Source organism: Pipistrellus hanaki (assembly GCF_964339955.1).
Source record: "Pipistrellus hanaki genome assembly, chromosome: 2".
In the NCBI taxonomy this organism is placed as follows: Eukaryota; Metazoa; Chordata; class Mammalia; order Chiroptera; family Vespertilionidae; genus Pipistrellus; species Pipistrellus hanaki.
Window position 1 is genome coordinate 29,313,713 of NC_140504.1, and position 21,633 is coordinate 29,335,345.

Consider the following 21,633-nt stretch of genomic DNA (forward strand, 5'->3'; position numbering starts at 1 on the left):
AAAAAAAAAATTAACAGTGGATGTTTCTAGGTGAAGAGGTAATACATTGTTTTTGGTTGTTTTCTCTATTTCCCAGAGGTGGAGAACCCCTTTTTTATTTCTTTTACCTTTTGTAGTAGGCATGCATTCTTTAGAAAGCTTACATTTAATTGAGTTATAGAGATATATATTTGCAAAAAGGGGGTTACTCTTTTGTAAACCAATATTTAACTATGTTGCAGATATCTTGCCATAGCAATATAGCATTATATGTTATTTTAAAATATGACATGTAATGATTTGGTATGGAAATTATTACCATTTGATATGAAAAAATCATAACTTGTCAAATGGTATGGGAAAATCATAATTTGTTTAATAATAACTATTAATAAGCATTTCAGTTACTTTTCATTTTATTTGAATTATTGGAAGCAATATAAAAATAAATTAGTTAATTGGGTTATTTCCTTAACTTAACTGCCTGAAAAAGATTTTCTTGAGTCAAAAGGTTATATACCTTTTAAGAAGGTTTCTGGTGTTGTACCAATTTAGCCCCCAGAAGCAGGATATAAGAACATCAAAAATTCAAAACCCAATTGTAAGTATTAGCAGTGTTTGTTTGTTTTTTTGTTTGTTTGTTTAAATCTTTGCTTGCCTAGTAGGTTAAAGGTAATATCACTATTACTTACATCACATTATAAACAGTAATTTTTTTTGATATTTGGTGTTGTACCAATTTAGCCCCTGGAAGCAGGATATAAGAACATCAAAAATTCAAAACCCAATTGTAGGTATTAGCAGTGTTGTTGTTTTTTTTGTTTTGTTTTGTTTTTAAATCTTTGCTTGCCTAGTAGGTTAAAAGTAATATCACTTTCATTTACATAGCATTATAAACAGTAAATTTTTTTTTTATAAAAATCTTTTCCCAAATTACTGTGAAGAATAATGAATGTCTCCTCACTTTTTAAAGTAAATAAAAAGGAAACTTAATAACTTATGAATGTTAGGTCAAATTCCCAGGCGTAATGAAGCCATCCTAAAGAAGACACAATTGGGATAAAAACAAAATGGCTCCATCCCTCATCCTGTTCATTTTGCTCAGAACCCCCTCTCCAATACGAACCCAGTGCAATGTCAGGATTGGAACGACTTGAAAGTTTGAGCTCTGCCATCTAAACAAGACTTCCATTCCCTTACAATAGCCTTCCAGGTGAGCACCAGCCAGGCCAGATGCTTAATCAACACTAAGCAGCCAAGACGTTAAAGGGTGAAAACCACTGACCCTGATAGTAGCATCTATTCCTCTGTGCTCCACATTATCTGCAACGTGAACATTCAGGAACATTTCCTTTTGCCCAGAGACTCAGGAGCTCTGGCTCCCAGGCACCCAACAGCAGATGACTGGCCAGTTGTGGCCACCAAGGCCTCTTCCAACCCCCTAGGTGTCTCCTCTCCTGTCTCTCTGTATGTGGACTGAACCTTGAAAAGCCATGCATGTACCTTTGTGAAGTTCCAGCGCTGGATGAAGTGACGGGCCACATCACGAGCCGCCTTCCCGTGGACCACACAGCCAATGTCATGCCATGGCATCCGGGGGGTGGAGTACCTGTCAATGAAATCTGCCCAGGTGCACCAGGCAAGAATCATCACTCACTTCTGTACCAGGGACAGAAGCCATAGACCCCCCAGGGCTGACCCTAAGATGATAAGTCAAAGGGAACGTGGTAATGTCCACTTATGTGTATATTTCTTGGCTTTGGTGGAGCAATACCTTCATAACCAAGTGAAGCATAGATCACAGTCCCCCATGCACCTCCCCAAATATGTTTCCTCTTCACTTAGTATTAGATAGTCACTAGGCAAGGCAAGATGTGAGCTGGTTCAAACTAAGTCTATGTACTTGATATTATATTTTCCTGTTTTTCCCTCTTGAAATAATGTCAGGCTACATATGCGGTGCCATCTCTATCTCCTCTTAGACATAGAAGCACAATGATAATATAAAAAATGTGTCAATTTAATGATAAAAAATGAAGATGATAAGCAGAAGAGGAGAAGATCAAAGGGACTGTGCCATCTTTTAGAGAAGGACAGATCATTATCTCCAAAGCATCTTACCTAATAAAAGAGAAACATGCAAATTACCCATCACTCTGCTATGCCCACAACCAATCACAGTGAGCATGCAAACTAACCCAACAAAGATGGAGGTTAATTTGCATATGCAGGCCTGGAGCAGCCTGGAGGGGCAGAGACCTGCTATGAGGGGGAAGGGGGCAGCAGAAGGAGCTATAGGAGCCGTGCTCCAGCCAGAATTGAGGACTTGCCAGCTCCCTGATGGCTTGAAACAAGTAAGCTCTATTTTGTGTGTTTTCTTTTCTTACTATAATTATAAGCAATCCTTAATCATATGACTGAATTATGATTTAGCCAATATTCTTCAAAGTTTTAGCAAATATTCAAAGGAAAACAAGACATTAGATCATGCACATGCATACTTGTTAGATATTGACAAACAAGAAGATAAAATATAAGCAGCCATCCACTACTGAGGTACTCACCAGCAAAAGGTTTATCCAGCTGGACCCAGTCTTTGAAGACGAAATTGCAGTAGTCCTTTCCATGCCAGAACCGCGTTTCCCCATGGAGCTCTCCCACACCTGTCTGCAAACTGCGGACTGAGCCCGTGTCTGTGGACACAGCAAGACCCACTCAGAGATAGTACAGGTGGGCCCCGGGGAGGGAGGCTCAACTCTCCTTTATGAAACACCTGTAGACTTCTTAACTTTCCTTCTTAAGACTCATTACTACGGCAGAATATGTCTACTCCATCTAAGGCTGTGGGCTGACAAGGTTTTATAACTCTTAAGTTTATTAGTAGTGGGCAGCTGGGGCTATGACCGGGTTCACCATGTGACAATGAAATTTAACGTTCTTAGGCTTACCATCCATCAGCTTGCTGGAAGAAAGGACCACAGGGTTAACTATGAATCAAGAACTTGCTAGGAGGGACTATGAGAGAGTAGTGAGAGAGTAGTAAAACCCTGGGTCAGGTAGGGAAATATGAGGCCTGTATGTTAGCATAGATACAGAAGATAAAAAGTGTCTGTCAATGTGGCAAACACCTAATATGGAAGTCTTGTCTTTTGCATCTCAAAAAGCAAGAACCTCAATTTGCAAACAGCCCACAGTCCAGCCCTGGAATTAACCAGCTAAGTCAGTGGTCGGCAAACTCATTAGTCAACAGAGCCAAATATCAACAGTACAAGGAACGAAATTTCTTTTGAGAGCCGAAAACCGACTTCTGCGCATGGGCCATGAAGTTTCAACTGCACAGTATGTGTGTGCCCGCATGTGGTATTTTGTGGAAGAGTCACACTCAAGGGGCCAAAGAACCACATTTGGCTCGCGAGCCGCAGTTTGCCTACCACTGAGCTAAGTGAACATCACCATTAACAAAGAATTTGGCCTAGATGTCAGCTAAGATTTTCAGATGATAACATTCTATATTCCTGAAATCATAAATGACAACCATAAAAGTCATCACAATGACAAACAGAAGCTTATGACTATACACACACAAAAGCAGCCATTTACTGCAGCACTTCACAAACAGCTTTGCAGGACAATTTTACTCAGGGGTCGATACTTTGACTGAAATCATATGTTTATGGGCTATATTGGCCATTGAGACAACTAAGCAGGAAGACTAACAAAACTATTAGACAAATCACAGATGCATGGCTTGGCACAAAAGAAGCATTTAACATATAGACATCAGTTGCAAAAATATTTGTTGAATGAATAAATGGTACCACATGCAGTAGCCAGTGAGAGTGCTGAACTGGTCTCCCTACCACCACACTGTCCCAGAACTGTCTTTTCAAACTGCAGACTCCCTGCTTAAAAGCCTTCCAGGATCACCTTCTGCCTACACAGGGTCACATCCTAAGGATTTCATGTGCATAGAAGACTCTTTCCAAATGGGGTACCAATATCTCCCTCTCTCTCTCTCTCTCTCTCTCTCTCTCTCTCTCTCTCTCTCTGGTCTTTGCTCTTCCCCATACAGTCCAGGCCCCATGCTTATCAATCACATGCCTCACTGAGTTTTGACAGGCTGGTATGTTATATCTCTGTCCAGTTGTCACATTTTTTCCTTCTGCCTGGAATGCTGTTCTTCCCTCTCGGCCTGATATCATCCTTCAAGAGCCACATGGCTGACATATGCCCTAGAGACACCCCATGTCCTAGTAGGGACTGACAGTCACTAACTAGCTCTGCTCTAGGACCATTAATAGTTGCTCACCCCAGTGCCTCTGATTCTGTGACACAAAATTATGTAAGGATGCTTCCTCCCTGCCCCCACTCATCTATAAATTCCTCAGGGTGGGGAGTGTATGCCCTCCCTCCAGGTGGAGCTCCTGGCACTCAGTAGGCAATCAGTAAGTATATCCAGAACAAAGGTTTTTAAGCAATCACCCCACACACTGCAAATATTCTAGCTCATGCTGAATAATTAACCTTCAGTAGTTATTGAAATTTTCTGTAAAAGAAAAATGTCTTAAAGTGTTAAATATGAACGAAACTGAAATGTTAAAAAGATAGAATTCTATTGACTTCTCCCAGTGATTTATTTTCCTGCTCGGTAAGACTGAGAGATCAAAGTACTGGCAGTTCTGTTTGCTCACCTGAAGGCTCTTTATAGTAAGGATGGAACTTTGTTACAAAATAAAATAAAAGAAAGAAAGAAAGAAAGAAAAAAGAGACAAGAGTGAGATAAATAATGAGACAAATTCCGAATTAAACAACAACAACAACAACAACAACCCATATGTATATAAAATTTGTTTTTATGCACTGAAAAACTCTAAGCCAGTAGTCGGCAAACTCATTAGTCAACAGAGCCAAATATCAACAGTACAACTATTGAAATTTCTTCGGAAAGTCAAATTTTTAAAATCTAAACTATATAGGTAGGGGCATTGTTATTAACCTAATTAGGGCACTACTCCTAAGCTGGCCTTTGCTAAAAACTCAAGTTTTACATATACACACATGCAGTTGCTGAAAAATGATCTTTCACCTAACAATCAGTTATAAGAAAAACAAAACCAAGAAAATTCTTTTTTTTTTCTTTTTAATATATTTTATTGGTTTTTTACAGAGAGGAAGAGAGAGGGATAGAGAGTTAGAAGCATCGATCAGCTGCCTCTTGTACACCCTCCACTGGGGATGTGCCTGTAACCAAGGTACATGCCCTTGACCGGAATCAAACCCGGGACCCTTGAGTCCGCAAGCCAATGCTCTATCCACTGAGCCAAACTGGTTTCGGCAAGAATATTCTTTGATTCAGGAAATTGTCTTGGTGCTAAATGATTTCAACCTGCTCATAATTCAAATGTGTGTTTAGTTCATGGCCTAACATATTCCAAACAAATCGGGGTCTTCCTAAGAACAAATGAAATAGTCAGGCAAAAGAGCCAAATGCTCGTCGTTACTGCGATTACTGCTCAGAGTTGTATGAGCACCAACGAGCAGGAAGACAGGACGTTTAACATCGGCAACGCTGAGCTGAGAAGCTCTTAGTCTGCATCTGGCTCCCGGTTAATTTCACAATTGCACCTGCCTAGTTGTTCAGCACAGGTTTTTCACGCCAGGTTTCTGCAGTCCTCATTCCTCGGTGGCCCAGACTCTGGCTGCAAAAGTTGAGGGAAAGAGTCTGTTCCTGCCCCTCATTGGTGCTCATACAACTCCGAGCAGTAACCACAGAAACTACAAGTATTTGTCACTTCATGTTACTCTTTATCCAATCTCAGAGATTTCCCTGCCCTGCTTTCTCCTGCCTCCCTAATGGGTCATGGGTGGATTTCACGTGACCCTCCTCACGCCTCCTGCTTTAATTGGAATGTATAAGATTAACTGCAAAACTGCCATTCTCCAGAGCATTTCCTCAATCCGTGGAGGTTTTGCTTCATGGCAATTACTGTCAGTTTGACTCAGATAAACTCATATAAAAATTCTCTACAGGCTTGAATGTCTCGTACGTCGGCAGAAACACCTGTCTCAACTTAATTGCAAAAATGACTTCCTCCCTCAGCTGTCTAATTTTTGCTTAAATGAAAAAGATAGCAACAGTCGCTGAATATAAGAGGAGTACAATTCGACCCTTTTTAAATGACTCTTAATCAAAGAAATGCCAATTTGAAATTCTCCCTCTTGAAATATAATTTAGAAAGAGAGAGGAAAAAAAAAAAAAAAACATCTTGAAGATGGTTGACGGACTTTGAATGACAATATGTACTACAGAAATCTACCATAGTTACTAATCACATTTAAGATGAATGGATTTTGGTGCAATTTTTCTGCTTAAAAACTCATACTGAACCAAAACCGGTTTGGCTCAGTGGATAGAGCATTGGCCTGCGGTGAAAGGTCCCAGGTTCAATTCCGGTCAAAGGCATGTACCTTGGTTGCGGGCACATCCCCAGTAGGGGGTGTGCAAGAGGCAGCTGATAGATGTTTCTCTATCATCGATGTTTCTCTCTATCCCTCTCTCTTTCTCTCTGTAAAAAATCAATAATAAAACCTCATAGTGATCTTGTGTGCACACTCCAAACTGACTGTGTGCATCACATGTAAGGTTCACTGGGCACCAGGTTCCCCACGGCCTCATGCATTCCAGGGAAACTGACACTGCAGAGAAGCTACCACAGTTCACTGCCTCCAAAAAGCAAGTTATTAACTCAGCGAAACTCAGTTTCTAATCCTATATATAAAAAAAAAAAATTGACTCTAACAGGGGAATGACTGGGAATGGCCAGTCGCTATGACGTGCACCATAGGTCAGTGCGCACCCACTTGGGTAGCTCTGCTCAGCCACAAGCTGGGTTGACAGCTGCAAGCACAGCAGTGGTGGTGGGAGCCTCTCCCGCCCCTTGGCAGTGCTGAGCCATCAGTTGAACATCCCCTGAGGGCTCCTGGGCTGCCAGAGGGATGACTGACTGCCAGCTTAGGCCTGCTCCCCCAGGGAGCAGGCCTAAGCTGGCAGTCAGACATCCCCTGAGGGGTCCTGGACTGTGATAGGGAGCAGAAACCTAAAAGACCCCCCCTCCCCCAAGTGCACAAATTTTCTTGCACTGGGCCTCTAATTTCTGATATAGAGTTACTCTATGCTTGTTTCAATTCCTATAAAATATATTGGTATAAGTCATTATGTGATTTAAATACAGAGCTATGTTCTTTAAACTTCCTTTATTACTAATAGTTAAAACTTACTTTTTTTTTTTCAATGCAAATTCACACAGAACTCCAATACATAAAAATGTACAACAAGATGGCTCTGGTTGAATCAAATACCAACAGGGGTGGGAGGTTCCAGGGCTCACCTCCTCAGTATCCTCTACAGGACCCCTGAGAAGCACCAGGGCCCAAGGAACAGGCTTTGCAAAGCACTGCTCCAGAAGGATTTAGCTTCCTTTTTTACACACATTTGTGGGTTTTTCCATATTAAAAATTAAACTGCAATTTAACGTAATTCATGAAAAGAGTCCTCTCCGTCTCTCACACCCCACAAGCAGAATATCAGCAAATGCCATGAGTGCCACTTCAAGATGTGTCACTACTTGCCTCTCAGGTCTGCTGTAAAGAATGTGCCTGTAAAAATCTAAGTCAGACCCTGTTCATCGTCCACTCAAGACCTTCCAATGGCTTTCTATCTCATTCAAAGGGAAAGGCCTTACAAGGGCTGCAAGACCTTATGTAATGTAATCGACCCAGACTTTGCCCCCTTCCAGATCCCTCCAGCTCAGTCCTGGAAACACTGATCCCCTCCTGCCTCTCAGCCTTCACACTTGCTATTCCTCTGGCGGGAACCTCTTCCACTCAGCTCTTCTCTTAGCCTCATTCTTCTCTTCCTTTTGATCTCTTTTTAAAACTCACCTCATTAGAGAAGCATTTTCTGAACAACCTGATATAAAATCATAATTTCTCCCCTCTGTCTGTCCCCTTCCCCTGTTCTCCACGATAATTTTCACCACCTGATATGTTGTGCTTGATGTGATATTTATATATACAATTCCCATCCTTAACATCCAACTAGTTAATTGCATTTCATCTGGGTTTTTTTTTTTCACTGTAGATCCCTAGTACATAGAGCAGTGATTGGCGTATAATAGGAGCTTATTAAGTACTTATTTAATGAAACCAATGAATCATATATACATCTCCACTGACAGTTTATAAAAGAGCGCAATCCCTCAAGGGGATGAAACACTTAGTATGTTCTTCACAATTCTGATGTATATGTGGGCGACACCCTGAGCCCACATATACATCAAGTGCATGCTTTATGCTAAATAAATAAGATGTCTCCTCATCTACAGTTTTCCCCATTTTTTAAGGTCTGTCAATGTTATGATTTACAACATACAAACTTATTTAACGATTGCATTGGAGCTTTAGTTCATTAAATATAATCAGTTTTTAAAATGCAAAGTCCCCAGACCAAAGAATGCTGGGCACCACAGCCCAAGGTCCAGCTTAATTCACTGGGTTTCTTTAGTCTCTGCCACCGGGAATGACTCACATCCGGCCCTGTTAGCTGGGCTCCACGTGGGCCATCTCCACAGGCCATTAGGTCAATCTGCATTTCTGCTCAATCACAAATTCCAACCATGGGCGCTGGGAGGGATTCACTTTGTAAGTCATTTATCACCTCTGGACCTGAGTCACCTCGTCTGTAAAAGGGAGATAACACCACCGGTGCTCCTGGCGGTGATCTCAGAGAGTCTGCACACCATAAACACTAGCCTGCAATTTTACTGCGGCTGCTACGTATATTATCATGGCAACTTGTCCCTATATCTGACCCACTGTCCAATCCTCTTCATTTCCACCATCATAAATTAGGCCTGATAACGTGTTCCTCAAGCGTGTGGTTCTTCTAACGAAAGGTTATCCGATTACAATGTCTAAAAATTCACCTTTAGAGCATGACTCCTTTATTTATGTTGGGAAGGTCAAACATGACTGCCACCTCTCTTCCTGGTCCTATCAACTTGAAGGATGAGTTTTCTAACATGTAGAAGCACTTGGTGCGTGCCCATTCCATCACCTCCTTTCCTTTCCCTGCAATGTCTTCATATCCTCACCTACCCAATGACATGACTTCCAAACCCAACTCCAACGTCCCCTCCTCAGGAACGTCTTTCTGGATCATCAGGGAAACCCTCCCACCTTCCACAGAACTAAAGCCCCACGGGACTGCAGGTGCCGTGCGCTGTACCCTGCTTAGGCAATGTCTCATCTCAGCCCTAGGACTGTAGGAATCCCGTGGACGTCCCCCAGGCTTTGCTCTCAGTATGTGTGGTGTGCAAACTGCGTGGACAGAAAGATGATCCAGAAACACACTCACTGGCCATGCAGTACAAGCTGAAGCCTGGGAAGGTGACTTACCTGCGGAAGGTCTAGCGAGCCCCTCCTCAGTATCATTGGAGGAGCGAAAGAGTTTCAAGTGGGGCTTTAGACCATGGATTAAATTCTGACGACTTCTACAGTGATTAGAATAACCTGGAGAAAGTTAAGAGTGTTTTTGTTGTTTGTTTGTTACAAAGAAATATCTATCTATCTATCTATCTATCTATCTATCTATCTATCTATCTATCTCAGGTTTTCTAGACTGGAAAGCAGAGGTGATCATTTTTTAAAATGAGGCAAGGTTATCAAAGCAGTCACAGGTCCTGGGCCACAGAAAATCGCAAGGCTAAAAAGAACAGCACATTGCTCAGATGCAGAAAACCTGATGTTTGAGGAGAAATGCTTGTTGTATTTCTGGATGGGAAGAGAAATGAAATGTGTTTGTTTTTTTTCTAAACTAGTCATTCTGCTACCATCAGAAGCATGACTTGTGTTTGTTAAGACGACTCATGTGAATAAAGCAATAAATCTGTTCTACAATGCGATGGCAAGATGTGGAATACGATGATCCAGTGACCTGTCGGCATTGACCCATTTACTCCACCATAGGAAGGTAGATTCTAAAAGCGAGGGTGCAGTGTCTGGCTATGGAGGCACAGAGTGTGGTCCCGATCAGGTCTAACCACGAGAAGGACTTACTGGAGGTGCTGTCGATGCTGCTGAGGCTGTCAGAGCCGTGCAGGTGGTGCCTGTGCAGCTGCCTGTAGAGGCTGAATTTGGAGAACTTGCTGGGTTTGCCTATGCCTTTCAGTTTTGAATCCATGTCATCAGCACTCTTCAGGATGGGCAGATCTTTAGCAGACTCCTTTTTATCTTTGAGGCTTAAGGATTCCATAGATCCTGTCACTTCAGCCTGTGAAGACAATTGAAAACAAAACAAAAAAGACACTGCATCAAATACACTGCGCTGTGGCCCTTTCATTTCAGTCCGGTGAGGTGTACAGTGGGCACAGGACAGGAGTTTCTAACAGACACACAGTGAGGTGTGAGGTCAGCTGCAGGGCAGTAGGGATTCTTGTGATCTGTTTAAATACAGCCAAAGGCACAGCAGGTGTTCCATTGTAGTTATTCTTTCAGGCCAAATTCCTGAAATGTCATATCAATTAATTGGCTTATCTCAAACACAATTATATATATATATTGGGTCGGCAACTAAGTAATTGCGGGTTTCACACATATATGGCTTCAGTTGAATTTTTAGGTTTGCAGACGTAGTACAAATGTAAAACACATTTTGTATTTGATAGTTGGCTATTCAGCTGTTAATCAGTAAAAAAAGTTTTTTGATCTGTTTTGTAGTTTTTGTTTGGCGTTCGTTAAAAAATGGAAAATCAAAAGGAACATTTTCGTCATATTTTGCTTTTTTATTTCCGCAAGGGAAAAACGCATCACAAGCTCATAAAAAGTTATGTGCTGTTTATGGTGACGAAGCCTTAAAAGAACGGCAGTGTCAAAATTGGTTTGCCAAATTTTGTTCTGGTAATTTTTCACTCAAAGATGAAAGACGCTCTGGTCGTCCAGTTGAAGTTGATGACGCCCTAATCAAAGCAATAATCAATTCGGACTGTCACAGTACAACACGTGAGATTGCAGAGAAGCTTCATGTATCACATACATGCATTGAAAATCACTTAAAACAACTTGGCTATGTTCAAAAACTCGATACATGGGTTCCTCACGAACTGAAAGAATCACAGTTAACGCAACGCATTAGCAGCTGCGATTTGCTAAAGAAACGTAATGAAAATGATCCATTTTTAAAACGACTGATAACTGGCGATGAAAAATGGGTTGTTTACAACAATATCAAGCGGAAAAGATCGTGGAGCAGGCCAGGTGAACCAACTCAAACAACATCAAAAGCTGATATTCATCAAAAGAAGATTTTGTTATCAGTTTGGTGGGATTACAAAGGAATTGTCTACTTTGAACTCTTACCACCCAACCGAACGATCAATTCTGATGTCTACATTGAACAACTAACGAAATTAAACAATGCAGTTGAAGAAAAGTGGCCCGAATTGACAAATCGAAAAGGTGTTGTATTCCATCATGACAATGCAAGGCCACACACATCTTTGGTCACTCGGCAAAAATTAATGGAGCTTGGTTGGAATGTTTTGCCACATCCACCATATAGTCCTGACCTTGCACCATCTGATTACTTTTTGTTTCGATCTTTACAAAACTCCTTGAATGGTAAAAATTTCAATAATGATGATGATGTCAAATCGTACCTGATTCAGTTTTTTGCTAATAAAAACCAGAAGTTTTTTGAACGTGGGATTATGATGCTGCCTGAAAGATGGCAAAAGGTCATTGATCAAAATGGGCAATACATTAAAGAATAAAGTTATTTAGTTCCATGAAAAAATTGTCTTTGATTTTCTTTAAAAAATCCGCAATTACTTAGCTGCCGACCCAATATATAAGTTACCCTCAATGAACTTTCTCTGCTAAATATTAAGTAAGCAGTGCTTTTTCTGTCAGTTATCCTCTCTGTTACCAATTCACTACATTTCAGTTTTCCCAGAAAAAGTACCAACGTAGCCAGCAGTAAAATAGGAGGAAGCCTATATACTTTTTTAATACATATATTGATGTTTTGGCAACCACTTGAGTTGAGATAATAAGTACAATATATGAATATAGGGATATAGATATATGTTGGCAGCTTTTGGTTTAAAGGTAGTTTGTGAAGTTATTAACCTCCTACTTTCAAATAGAATTACCTATCCTATTTTATATCTCTTTAAGTAGGAAGATTCCAAAAACCTTGGCAGTTACCTGCCTATAATAAGGCAGCTTATTTAACTTAAAGTTCAATTGCTTCACATTTTTGTTTATAAACTGTATCCTAATAGCAAATAAATCTTTAATTTAAATGTACAACAAAGGAGTGGAGTATGAGAGAGCAAATGCTCCACTGAATCTATTTTCTCTTCTTATGAGAGAAGAAACAAAACAGATATATCTATGTTTGACTTAATGGCACTCTCATTCAATCAATCAGTCAGGCTATCTATCTACATAAAATCCTAATACGCAAAGTGTCCCCTCAGGAGTTCGACTGACCGGGAGTTCAATTGCTCGATAGGATGTGTGTTGACCAACAGGGAGCCGCACAGAATGAAGAAAGGTCCTGGCCAACAGCTCGCAGCTGGGGAATGGAGGCCCTGGCCAGCAGCTGGCAGCCGCTAGGGACCCTATCCATGCACAAATTTCATGCACTGGGCCTCTAGTCCTTATATATAAAAGCTGAAGCAACTGTTTGACCCTTTGACCATTCAACCCGTTGCTATGAAATGCACTGACCACCAGGGGGCAGACGCTCAATGCAGGAACTGCCCACTGATGGTCAGTGCACTCCCACAGTGGGAACACTGCTCAGCTAATTGACAGATGCCAGATGCTGGGCTCACTGCTGGCAAGTGCAGCTGTGGTGGTGTGAGCCTCTCCTATGGACACTCCCCCTGTGTGCCCCTCCCCCATTTGGACTGGAACCAGGATCTGGACCAGCTTTGGGACTGACTGGGTGTGAGCCTGCGGCAATTTCTCAGTCATGGCCACACTAGTATCGCCCTAGGACAGGTGCTCAGAAACCACAGTGAAGTGGCAGCAAGCCTACCCAGTGGTGGCAGGCACAGTGGGGCCAAGATGAATGGGGGTGGTGAGGCACCTGGCCCAGGCTCCTCCCCAGTTGCCTGCTGCTTCCCACACTCCTACATCCCTGGGGGATGTTGGACTGCGGGTTTCGGCCCGATCCCTGTCATCTCACCAAGGGACCTCACGTGCACCAGGCCTCTAGTAATATATATTTACACAAATTGTTATGCAGTTCTGTAAAGGTGAAATTACTCACTGGGAGGGAGCACATCGACGGTCCAGAGACGACACGCTTCACGCTGCCCACGTCCGTGAGTCTGTGCTCATTGTCATCCCACCTGCCATAGGCCAGATCGATCCCCCCCACAAAGGCCACCGACTGGTCGATGATGACAAGTTTCTCATGATGAGCCCACAGATATACGGCGGAGGACACGTGATCTGGGTGCCTCATCACCTTAAAAGGAAAAAATTGCATAGGTAACATGATTTTTTAAATGTTCTTCTGTTTTCACCCCTGAGTGGCATTTTCTATAATTCAAATACCAAAATGGGCTCTGTGTACATCAAAGAAAATCCCCAAACTTCTCCTTTTATTTCTAGTATTTAACTGGGAAGACTTCTAGTTACATCTGAAGCCTCCTCAAACCCCCACCCACACTACATTTTGGGGCAACTGCCATTTAGCTTGAAATTTCGGCACATATTCCTATAGAAGTCAGCTCAATGAAATAGCTAATTCTCTTTCCCTCCTAAAGGATATATATGGTATTATTTAAAAACAAACAAAAAAATATTTAAACAACATCTCTATCTGTGACAAATTTTTTGATAACTATATTGATCTTTTGGCAGCCATGGTGTCAACATAGGAAGCACGTGAATATAGGGAGAAAGATATTTTGGCAGCTCTGAATCTGAAGGGTACGTTGAGGAGTTATTAACTTCCTGCTTGTAAAGAATTCTCTCTAAATGCAGGAATGGAACCTAAGACCCTTTGGTGCATGGGCCAATTCTCTACCCACTGAGAATACTGGCCAGGGTATTTATTGATAAGCTTTAGGTCTTTGGTAAAATAACAAATAGCTTTCTTTGAATTGCTTGTTGTGCTTGTTTACTTTATTAGTATTTTATACAAGATGCTATTAAGAAAAGTACTTTAAGAGCATGGCTCAGTGGTTGAGCATCGACCTATGAACCAGGAGGTCAGGGTTCTATTCCCAGTCAGGGCACATGCCCAGGTTGCGGGCTCGATTCCCAGTGTGGGGCATGCAGGAGGCAGCCAATCAATGATTCTCTCTCATCATTGATGTTTCTATCTCTCTCTCCCTTTCCCTTTCTCTCTGAAATCAATAAAAATGTATATATATATATATATATATATATATATATATATATATATATATTTTTTTTTTTTTTTAAAGAAAAGTATTTTAAGTCCTAAAATACAATAAGAGAGGAGCTCTCTTTGTTGCTATCTGTATTCAAGGGATGCCCCAGGGAGATCACATTTTAGAGATTCCGGGATCATCTTAATGAGGGGAATGGAAACTTGACAGGCCTCAAAAACAACTCTAGGAAGTGTGCTCTTAACTAAATTATCTATATCTATCTATCTATCTATCTATCTATCTATCATCTTCTATCTATCATCTATCTATCTATCTATATCTATCTATCTATCTATCTATCTATCTATCTATCTATCTATCTATCTATCATCTATCTATCTATGGCTAATATGCAAAGTGTCCCCTTGGGAGTTCTACCCAGAGACAGGGAATTCGATAGCTCGCTATGACATACGCTGACCATCAGGGGGCGACACGGAATGAAGGAATGAAGGAAGGCACTGGCTGGCAGCCAGCAGCTGGGGAAGGGAGACCACAGCCAGATGCTGGAAGGCCCTGATCAACCCTGAATGCCAGCCAGGCCTAGGGACCCTACCAGTGCACAAATTTGTACAGCAGGCCTCTAATCAGGGTGAGAAAAGCAGAAAAGTGACCCTCGTTGACTCCATCAATATTAGAAATATTAAAAAAGTATAGTATTATCTTTTATTTCTGAGAAGAACACAATGCTATTTATTGAATATATACATTAGGAAATTCTACACATTACCACCACTCAAAGCAAAATAAATCTGAAAAACTACAGAATAATAGAGAAGAAACATGTTTCAGCAAGATGAACCTGAATACCTTTATGTTGGGGTGTAGACGTATTAAAGTCCTCTTGCTGTATTCACTGTTTATTCCAAGGGCAAGTTCCACCTCTTTGTAGAGCATTATAAAGATCCTCACCCCCTCTTGCTGTCACAGGAGAAAACACAGGCAGGAATGAGAATTTCTGTAGGTAAGCTATGGTTTTATTTTTCTTCTTCCTTTCTGTACACTGTGTTTTCTAAAATTTCTTCTATAAACAAGTATTGTAAAATATTAATGAACAACACAATACAAGGAAGGTGAAACAAAAATGTATGTATATTAAGACCCAGATGTAAAAAATAAATATTATCTTTCTTCCATTCCTACAATTTGTTATGCCAAGACAGTATCAATATTTGACTAGAGTCAGAACCTTGAAATTATCATCTCAACTACTAAAAGTGCCTCATAGTCTTACACCTGAGAATATTTCCAAACACATATCATTTAGAAAGCTTTGATTTGATTCATGTTGTTGTTTGTTTTTATTTTATTTTATTTATTTATTTTTAATTTATTGATTAAGGTGTTACATATGTGTCCTTCCCACATTACCCCCTTTCCCCCCAACTCATGCCCCCTGTTGTCTGTCTATCGGTTAGGCTTATATGCATGCAAAAAAGAAGGAGTTCTTACTATTTGTTTTTATTATACTTCAACTGTTGAAGTGATTAAAAACAAACCTCTGATATAAGTTAAACTAAATATCCCTTAATGTTCCTGGGGTATGTTTCAAAGAAATTTTTGTTTTTTTGTTTTTTTAATTTTTAATTTTTATTGATTTCAGAGAGAAAGGAAGAGGGAGATAGAAATAGAAACATTTATGATGAGAGAGAATCATTGGTTATCTGCCTCCTCCACGCCCCTTGCCGAGGCTTGAGCCCAAAACCCAGGCATGCGTCCTAACCTGAAATCGAACCATGACCTACTGATTGGTAGGTTGACACTCAACCACTGAGCCATACCAGCCAGGCTAGAATTTTTCTTTTAAAAAAAAAATTTATTTAAATGAATAAATTGATGTCTGATTGGTTGCCTCCTGACCAAAATCAAACCCTTTAGTATAAGGCTCTAGTCACCGAACCAAACTGACTAGGGCGCATTTCTTAATCTTTAAGAGATAAACGTATTGGTTCCCACTCATAACCCATAATTGAATCATTAATGTTGATTTCACCAGTGAAATGACTTCAGAAGTCACCTTCTCTAACACTCAAAAATTCCATAATTTAAGCACCCTCTCACAAATGAACACTTGGGAGCTAAAAGAAAATAGACAAACCATTATGAGGGTCAAATTAAGTCAAAGGTGTCTGGAAAACTTTAAATGTTATAGAAATAACATTTATTATTAATATTAACCATCAAAAGGAGAATGTTCAGCAGCTGGTAGTACAAAGAAGTAGCAGTACCTCTTTTTCTAGTTCTGGATGGTAATAAGGTTTCAGCCTATGCTAATCGCCCCGCCCCCGAATATCCCTCCCCTTCTCCATGTCCACTCAGATGGTTCCCCCTTCAACATATCGATCAGAATGTACTTATCCAGGATACTCTTGTCTTATTTACCCCCACTTCCTGTGCTACGTTTTTATTTTTTAGGTGTGCATCCTCGGTATTGCTGTGTAGTTTGCAGCATTTAAGTTTGCACTCTCTAAACCCAGCAGCTCTGAAAGCATTTTGAAACATATTGCATACACATTGGATAATGTATCTAAAGTAGGCACTTAATATCTCAGAAATTAGACCATAAGAAATATTTCATAATACTTCCTAAACTATTAGAGATGTAGGCATATCTAATAAATTATAGTGGCAGAGAATAATTTGAATTGTAAATAAATAACCCATGATAATTAGGCATTATTTATAATGGAAATTTGAGTCATAAATGGCTCACTGGTTGAGCACTGACCTATGAACCAGGAGATCATGGTTTGATTCCCAGTTAGGGCACATGCCTGGGTTGTGGGCTCCATCCCCAGGGTGGGGTGTGTAGGAGGCAGCTGATCAATGATTCTCTCTCAACATTGATTTTTTCTATCTCTCCTTTTCCCTTCCTCTCTGAAATCAATACAAATATATTTAAAATGAAAAACAATATAGGAGTTTATATTTTAAGTTGCAGGATGTAAAATTTGGAGTAAACCAAACACAAATACAATTCCCAAATATTGTTCTGCCAATACCAAGAAGTATTATTTTGGCCCCTAATGCCTTATAATAACATATTACTTCATAATACTAATAATTTAACTTCCTTTTAAAAATATATTTTTATAGATCTCAGAGAGGAAGAGAGAGGAGAGAGAAATAGAAACATCAATGATAAGAAAGAATCATTGATTGGCTGCCTCCTGCACACCCCCTGGCATGTGCCCTTGACTGGAATTGAACCCGTGACTCTTCAATTTGCAGACCGACGCTCTGCCTACTGAGCAAAACCAGCTAGGGCTTAACTTTCTTGATATTAGTAATATCTAAGATGTGTATACATTTTTGAAAGGACACACTAGATTTGTTGCATTGAGAAATGTGAGAACTAGAAGATTAATTCTTGCTCTGAAAAAAAAAAAAAGTAGTCATTCTATTTTCCTGGTTATCAGCGGACTTTTGGAACTTGCTCATTATTTGTTATAATGACATAACTATTACTTGAGTAAAGAGATCAGGAAGTGAAAGTGTAGACAAGAAGTGAACAGACTAATGGCTAATGCTCTGGCCAGGGAGTGCTCAGCTGTGAATCACTGATTGAGGGTTCTAAATGAAGGCAAGAACATTATGTTATTTTTCTCTTCTATTGTTCAGGCTTACTTTCCTATTTGAATATTTTAGGATTCAGCACTGAATAACAGCTATCCAAAAATAGCCTCCCATTGAAAGATATAAAGCTTAAAACCTAAAATTTCAACCTAAGTTATAGTACATTACAGCTGATATCTTTCATCATGGTTGATTTGTTTCAAATGGATGAAATTCTACTTCTTAGGCCTATGAGATTATTACTCACTCGTAAGAAAAGTAGTCACAACTTAGGAACTGGCCTGAATCTTACAATTTTCGATTTACCCTCATAACGAATAGATTTTTGAAATAACAGAAATGTTAACGCTAATGGATTACATTATTACCTTCCATCTATCATACCTGACATTTTCTTCTTTACTGTGTCTTTAATCATTGTAATAAATAAACTCTAGAGGAAATAGGGTAGAAACATTGAGTCTTTTTTAGCTTAAATACAAATGACTAATAAGGAAGTAATTAAATATAAAAAGTTCATTTTTACACAGTCTGGTTTACAATTATTTGCTCACTTCTCCAATAAAGTTAATTAGTGACAAGACTTCTGTGATACTAAAGCAATAAAACTCCTCTTCTCTTAGTCAATGCATTGCAACACTCTCATAAACTCAAAATGGCAAAGGAAAAAAATGTTCCTAGGGAACAAAGGCATTTCCTGGATCATAATTGTGGAAACTTATACAAATGTGGGAAATATTTATGCAAAATGAAATCCAAATTAGAAAGAAAACAAGAGGAGTAATGTTAACTGAAATTTTAAAAAGATACACTTTTCAAACAACCAATGTTTTTCTAATGCCGTTTATCAACTTTTGCTTAGAGAGATGGAAGGAAAGTATTAATAGGGGAAGTAGGAAAACAAAGGAATGGCTTGGATTTGACTACACAACACCATTTTTTGTTTGTTTGTTTATTTTTGTTTTTGCTTTTGTTTTTGTTTTGGTAAAGCAAAAGGTGGAAAATTATTGAGAAACAAGCACAAAGTGGGAGAGATCAACCAAAGGACTTGTATAAGCCTAACCAGTGATCATGGACAACAGGGGGGTGGGGGCAAACGTGGGATGGGAATAGGGGATAAGGACAATTATGTGATACCATAACCAATAAATAAATTAAAAGAAAAGAAAAAAACATAAGGGGAGAGAGAGAGAGAGAGAGAGAGAGAGAGGAGAGAGAGAGAGAGAGAGAGAGAGAGAGAAACAAGCACAGACTCCCATGTGGGGAGGGGGAAAGAGTCCCCCAACACCATGTTTCTTGTGGCTATTCAAGTCAACTAACCCGAACGTTCCACAGAATCAATGTCAAACTTGAATTTCCAAAGGTGAACTTTCTGTCCTCTTTTCTAATTTGCTTTTACTCAAGTAAAACAGAACAATACTGTCAGCAGTAGGAAGTTTTAGATATACATCAGACATGCAAAAACAAAAACAAAACAAACAAACAAACAAAAAATTTCAGAGTTGAAATCAAGAGATTTTGTTCCTGAGCCAGTGTTTTCTCAAATTGCTCAAAGCACCATGGTCAAAATATTTTCTGGATGCAGCCAGGTCTGTCCACTGCTTGAAGTGAGCATAGCTTACAGTTCCTCAGGCTAATCACTCATTTTATCACTTGTCCAGGAATTCCCAGGAATGAAAAATTCCATATCCTTGCCAGTTAACTGCAGGCAGCATTGGGATGTAAGGTCACAAATGCCTGTGAGTTGTTTTGTGAGTGTTTTTAAAACCAGTTTTGTCCAAAGCACAGACCTCAAAGTTGAACCTGTCTTCTCCCTTCCCTGCCATGTCCTTCACCACTTTGATAAGATTCTCTTTGTGTTTTGTTTGTTTGTTTGTTTGTTTGTTTTGTGTGTGTGTGTGTGTGTGTGTGTGTGTGTGTGTGTGTGTGTTTTGGAAGAGATATGATTATTTATCTCATTTGATATGCCTGAATATCCTTCCCTCCCATTGCTCACAGACTGCAATTCTAGAATGTACACTGTGATCCTGGACTGTAAGGAATTAACCAGATGACAAAGCCCTCTGAGGACCTACAAATTTTCCTGTAAGCCCCCAGGTTGCTATGCTTGAGGATTCTTTTGATGCAAGTCTCATCAGAAGTATTACATGTCTCTAAGATTAAACTATACCAATTGGGTACAAGGATATAGTTACCCATAACCATGAAGCAAATGACCTCACCTCTTAGTGAAGACAATGCAGGACTGTGGGAAACCTTGGGGTGCTGATTTGAATAGTAAACACTCTACCTCTCAAGGTTAGCTTAGATTATTTTAAATAATAACATTGCATATCAGAAGATCCAAGAGACAGGAAAATATCAACTTGGTTATTACAGAGAAACAAAATATTGTATTCTCCCTCCTATGAAACAGCCATTTTAAGAGATGTTTGCCTATATGTTGGCAATGAGGGAGAAACACTGAGTTCCTTCCCTAAAACCTGCACAATCAAATGGAAGGGAAGAAAATCATTTATTTAAATCAATCTTGTTGACCTCTGGGACCCATTAATGCAAAAATAAATGTTATCAACCCACTACCTTGTGAAATTAGTGACTTTCAGAAGCAAAATTACTTATATGAAACAGTGTTCATAAGCATATGAAATGTAAATTTGGAATGATCCAAGTATTAAAAAAGCACAACCAACTTAATAATATGGTATAGCTAGATTATGGAAGACCAATTCTGTTAAATGATCCACTGAGAAATTAATATTTAACAGTGTTACTATCTCCTTAGGAAATTTTAAAAATCATCATCCCCAATTCAAAAATCACAAGTTTCAGGAAGTTAATAAAATTCAAATAAACCACTATTATCAGACCATAATAATTACTGGGCTCTGGTGTCCACCTGGAACCTCACCTGGGTTCAGAGGCAATAAAAGCAAAGAGAAGCCATGGTTGTGATAGAAAAGGAAACTAGGCAGGTACACTAAGGGGATAAACCAACATCTGCCAGCTAACATGAGGTCGAGGGCCTGGCTTGCAGGATCTTCCTCCTGAGCTCTGTTCCAACATTGACTACTTTATGGAGCTTATTAGATGTTCTGTCACATCCCACACTCAAAGGATCTAAACTTTAGCTCTCTAAATCTGAGTTTGTTCCTCCCACTACTAGATTCACCTTCCAACACATCATTTTGATCAGATCACCCTTCATCCATAACACCCCCAACCCAGTAGATCCCCACTGTATTGCATAAAGCCCAAACCACTGGCTTAGATAATCAACCTTTCATGTCCTAACTGCAACCTGTCTTCCATCTTGATCTGCTGCCATCCCACCTATGCTAACACTCAGGTGTAATCAACCTTGTCACCTTACTGTTACTGGCAAAGCCTTCTGAATTCCTGTTTCCACACCACATTTCCTAAATCCGGAAATTTCTTCTTTTTAATTTAATTTTTCATTCTAAATCCCCTAAATCTCTCATGTCCTGACGCATTCCCCAGCAGACCTACCCAATGTTCTCCCTCCTGCTTTTTAATCTTGGACCTTGACTGTCAACTGACTCTTTTGTATATTGATAAGCTCCTTCAGGTCAAGAATCATGCT

General features: G+C 39.9%; 1 protein-coding gene across 1 annotated transcript in view; it reads right to left on the reverse strand.

Annotated features, from left to right (window-relative positions):
- PLD1 (phospholipase D1) overlaps positions 1-21,633 on the reverse strand; it is a 193,974-nt gene that overhangs the window by 52,900 nt on the left and 119,441 nt on the right. Inside the window, exons 13-18 of the mRNA XM_084874150.1 lie at positions 15,264-15,374; positions 13,319-13,519; positions 10,096-10,309; positions 9,436-9,549; positions 2,544-2,672; positions 1,483-1,601 (exon numbers count right to left, since the gene is read on the reverse strand). Coding sequence (XP_084730276.1) covers positions 1,483-1,601; positions 2,544-2,672; positions 9,436-9,549; positions 10,096-10,309; positions 13,319-13,519; positions 15,264-15,374 — 888 coding nt within the window. The remainder of the gene's footprint in view (positions 1-1,482; positions 1,602-2,543; positions 2,673-9,435; positions 9,550-10,095; positions 10,310-13,318; positions 13,520-15,263; positions 15,375-21,633) is intronic.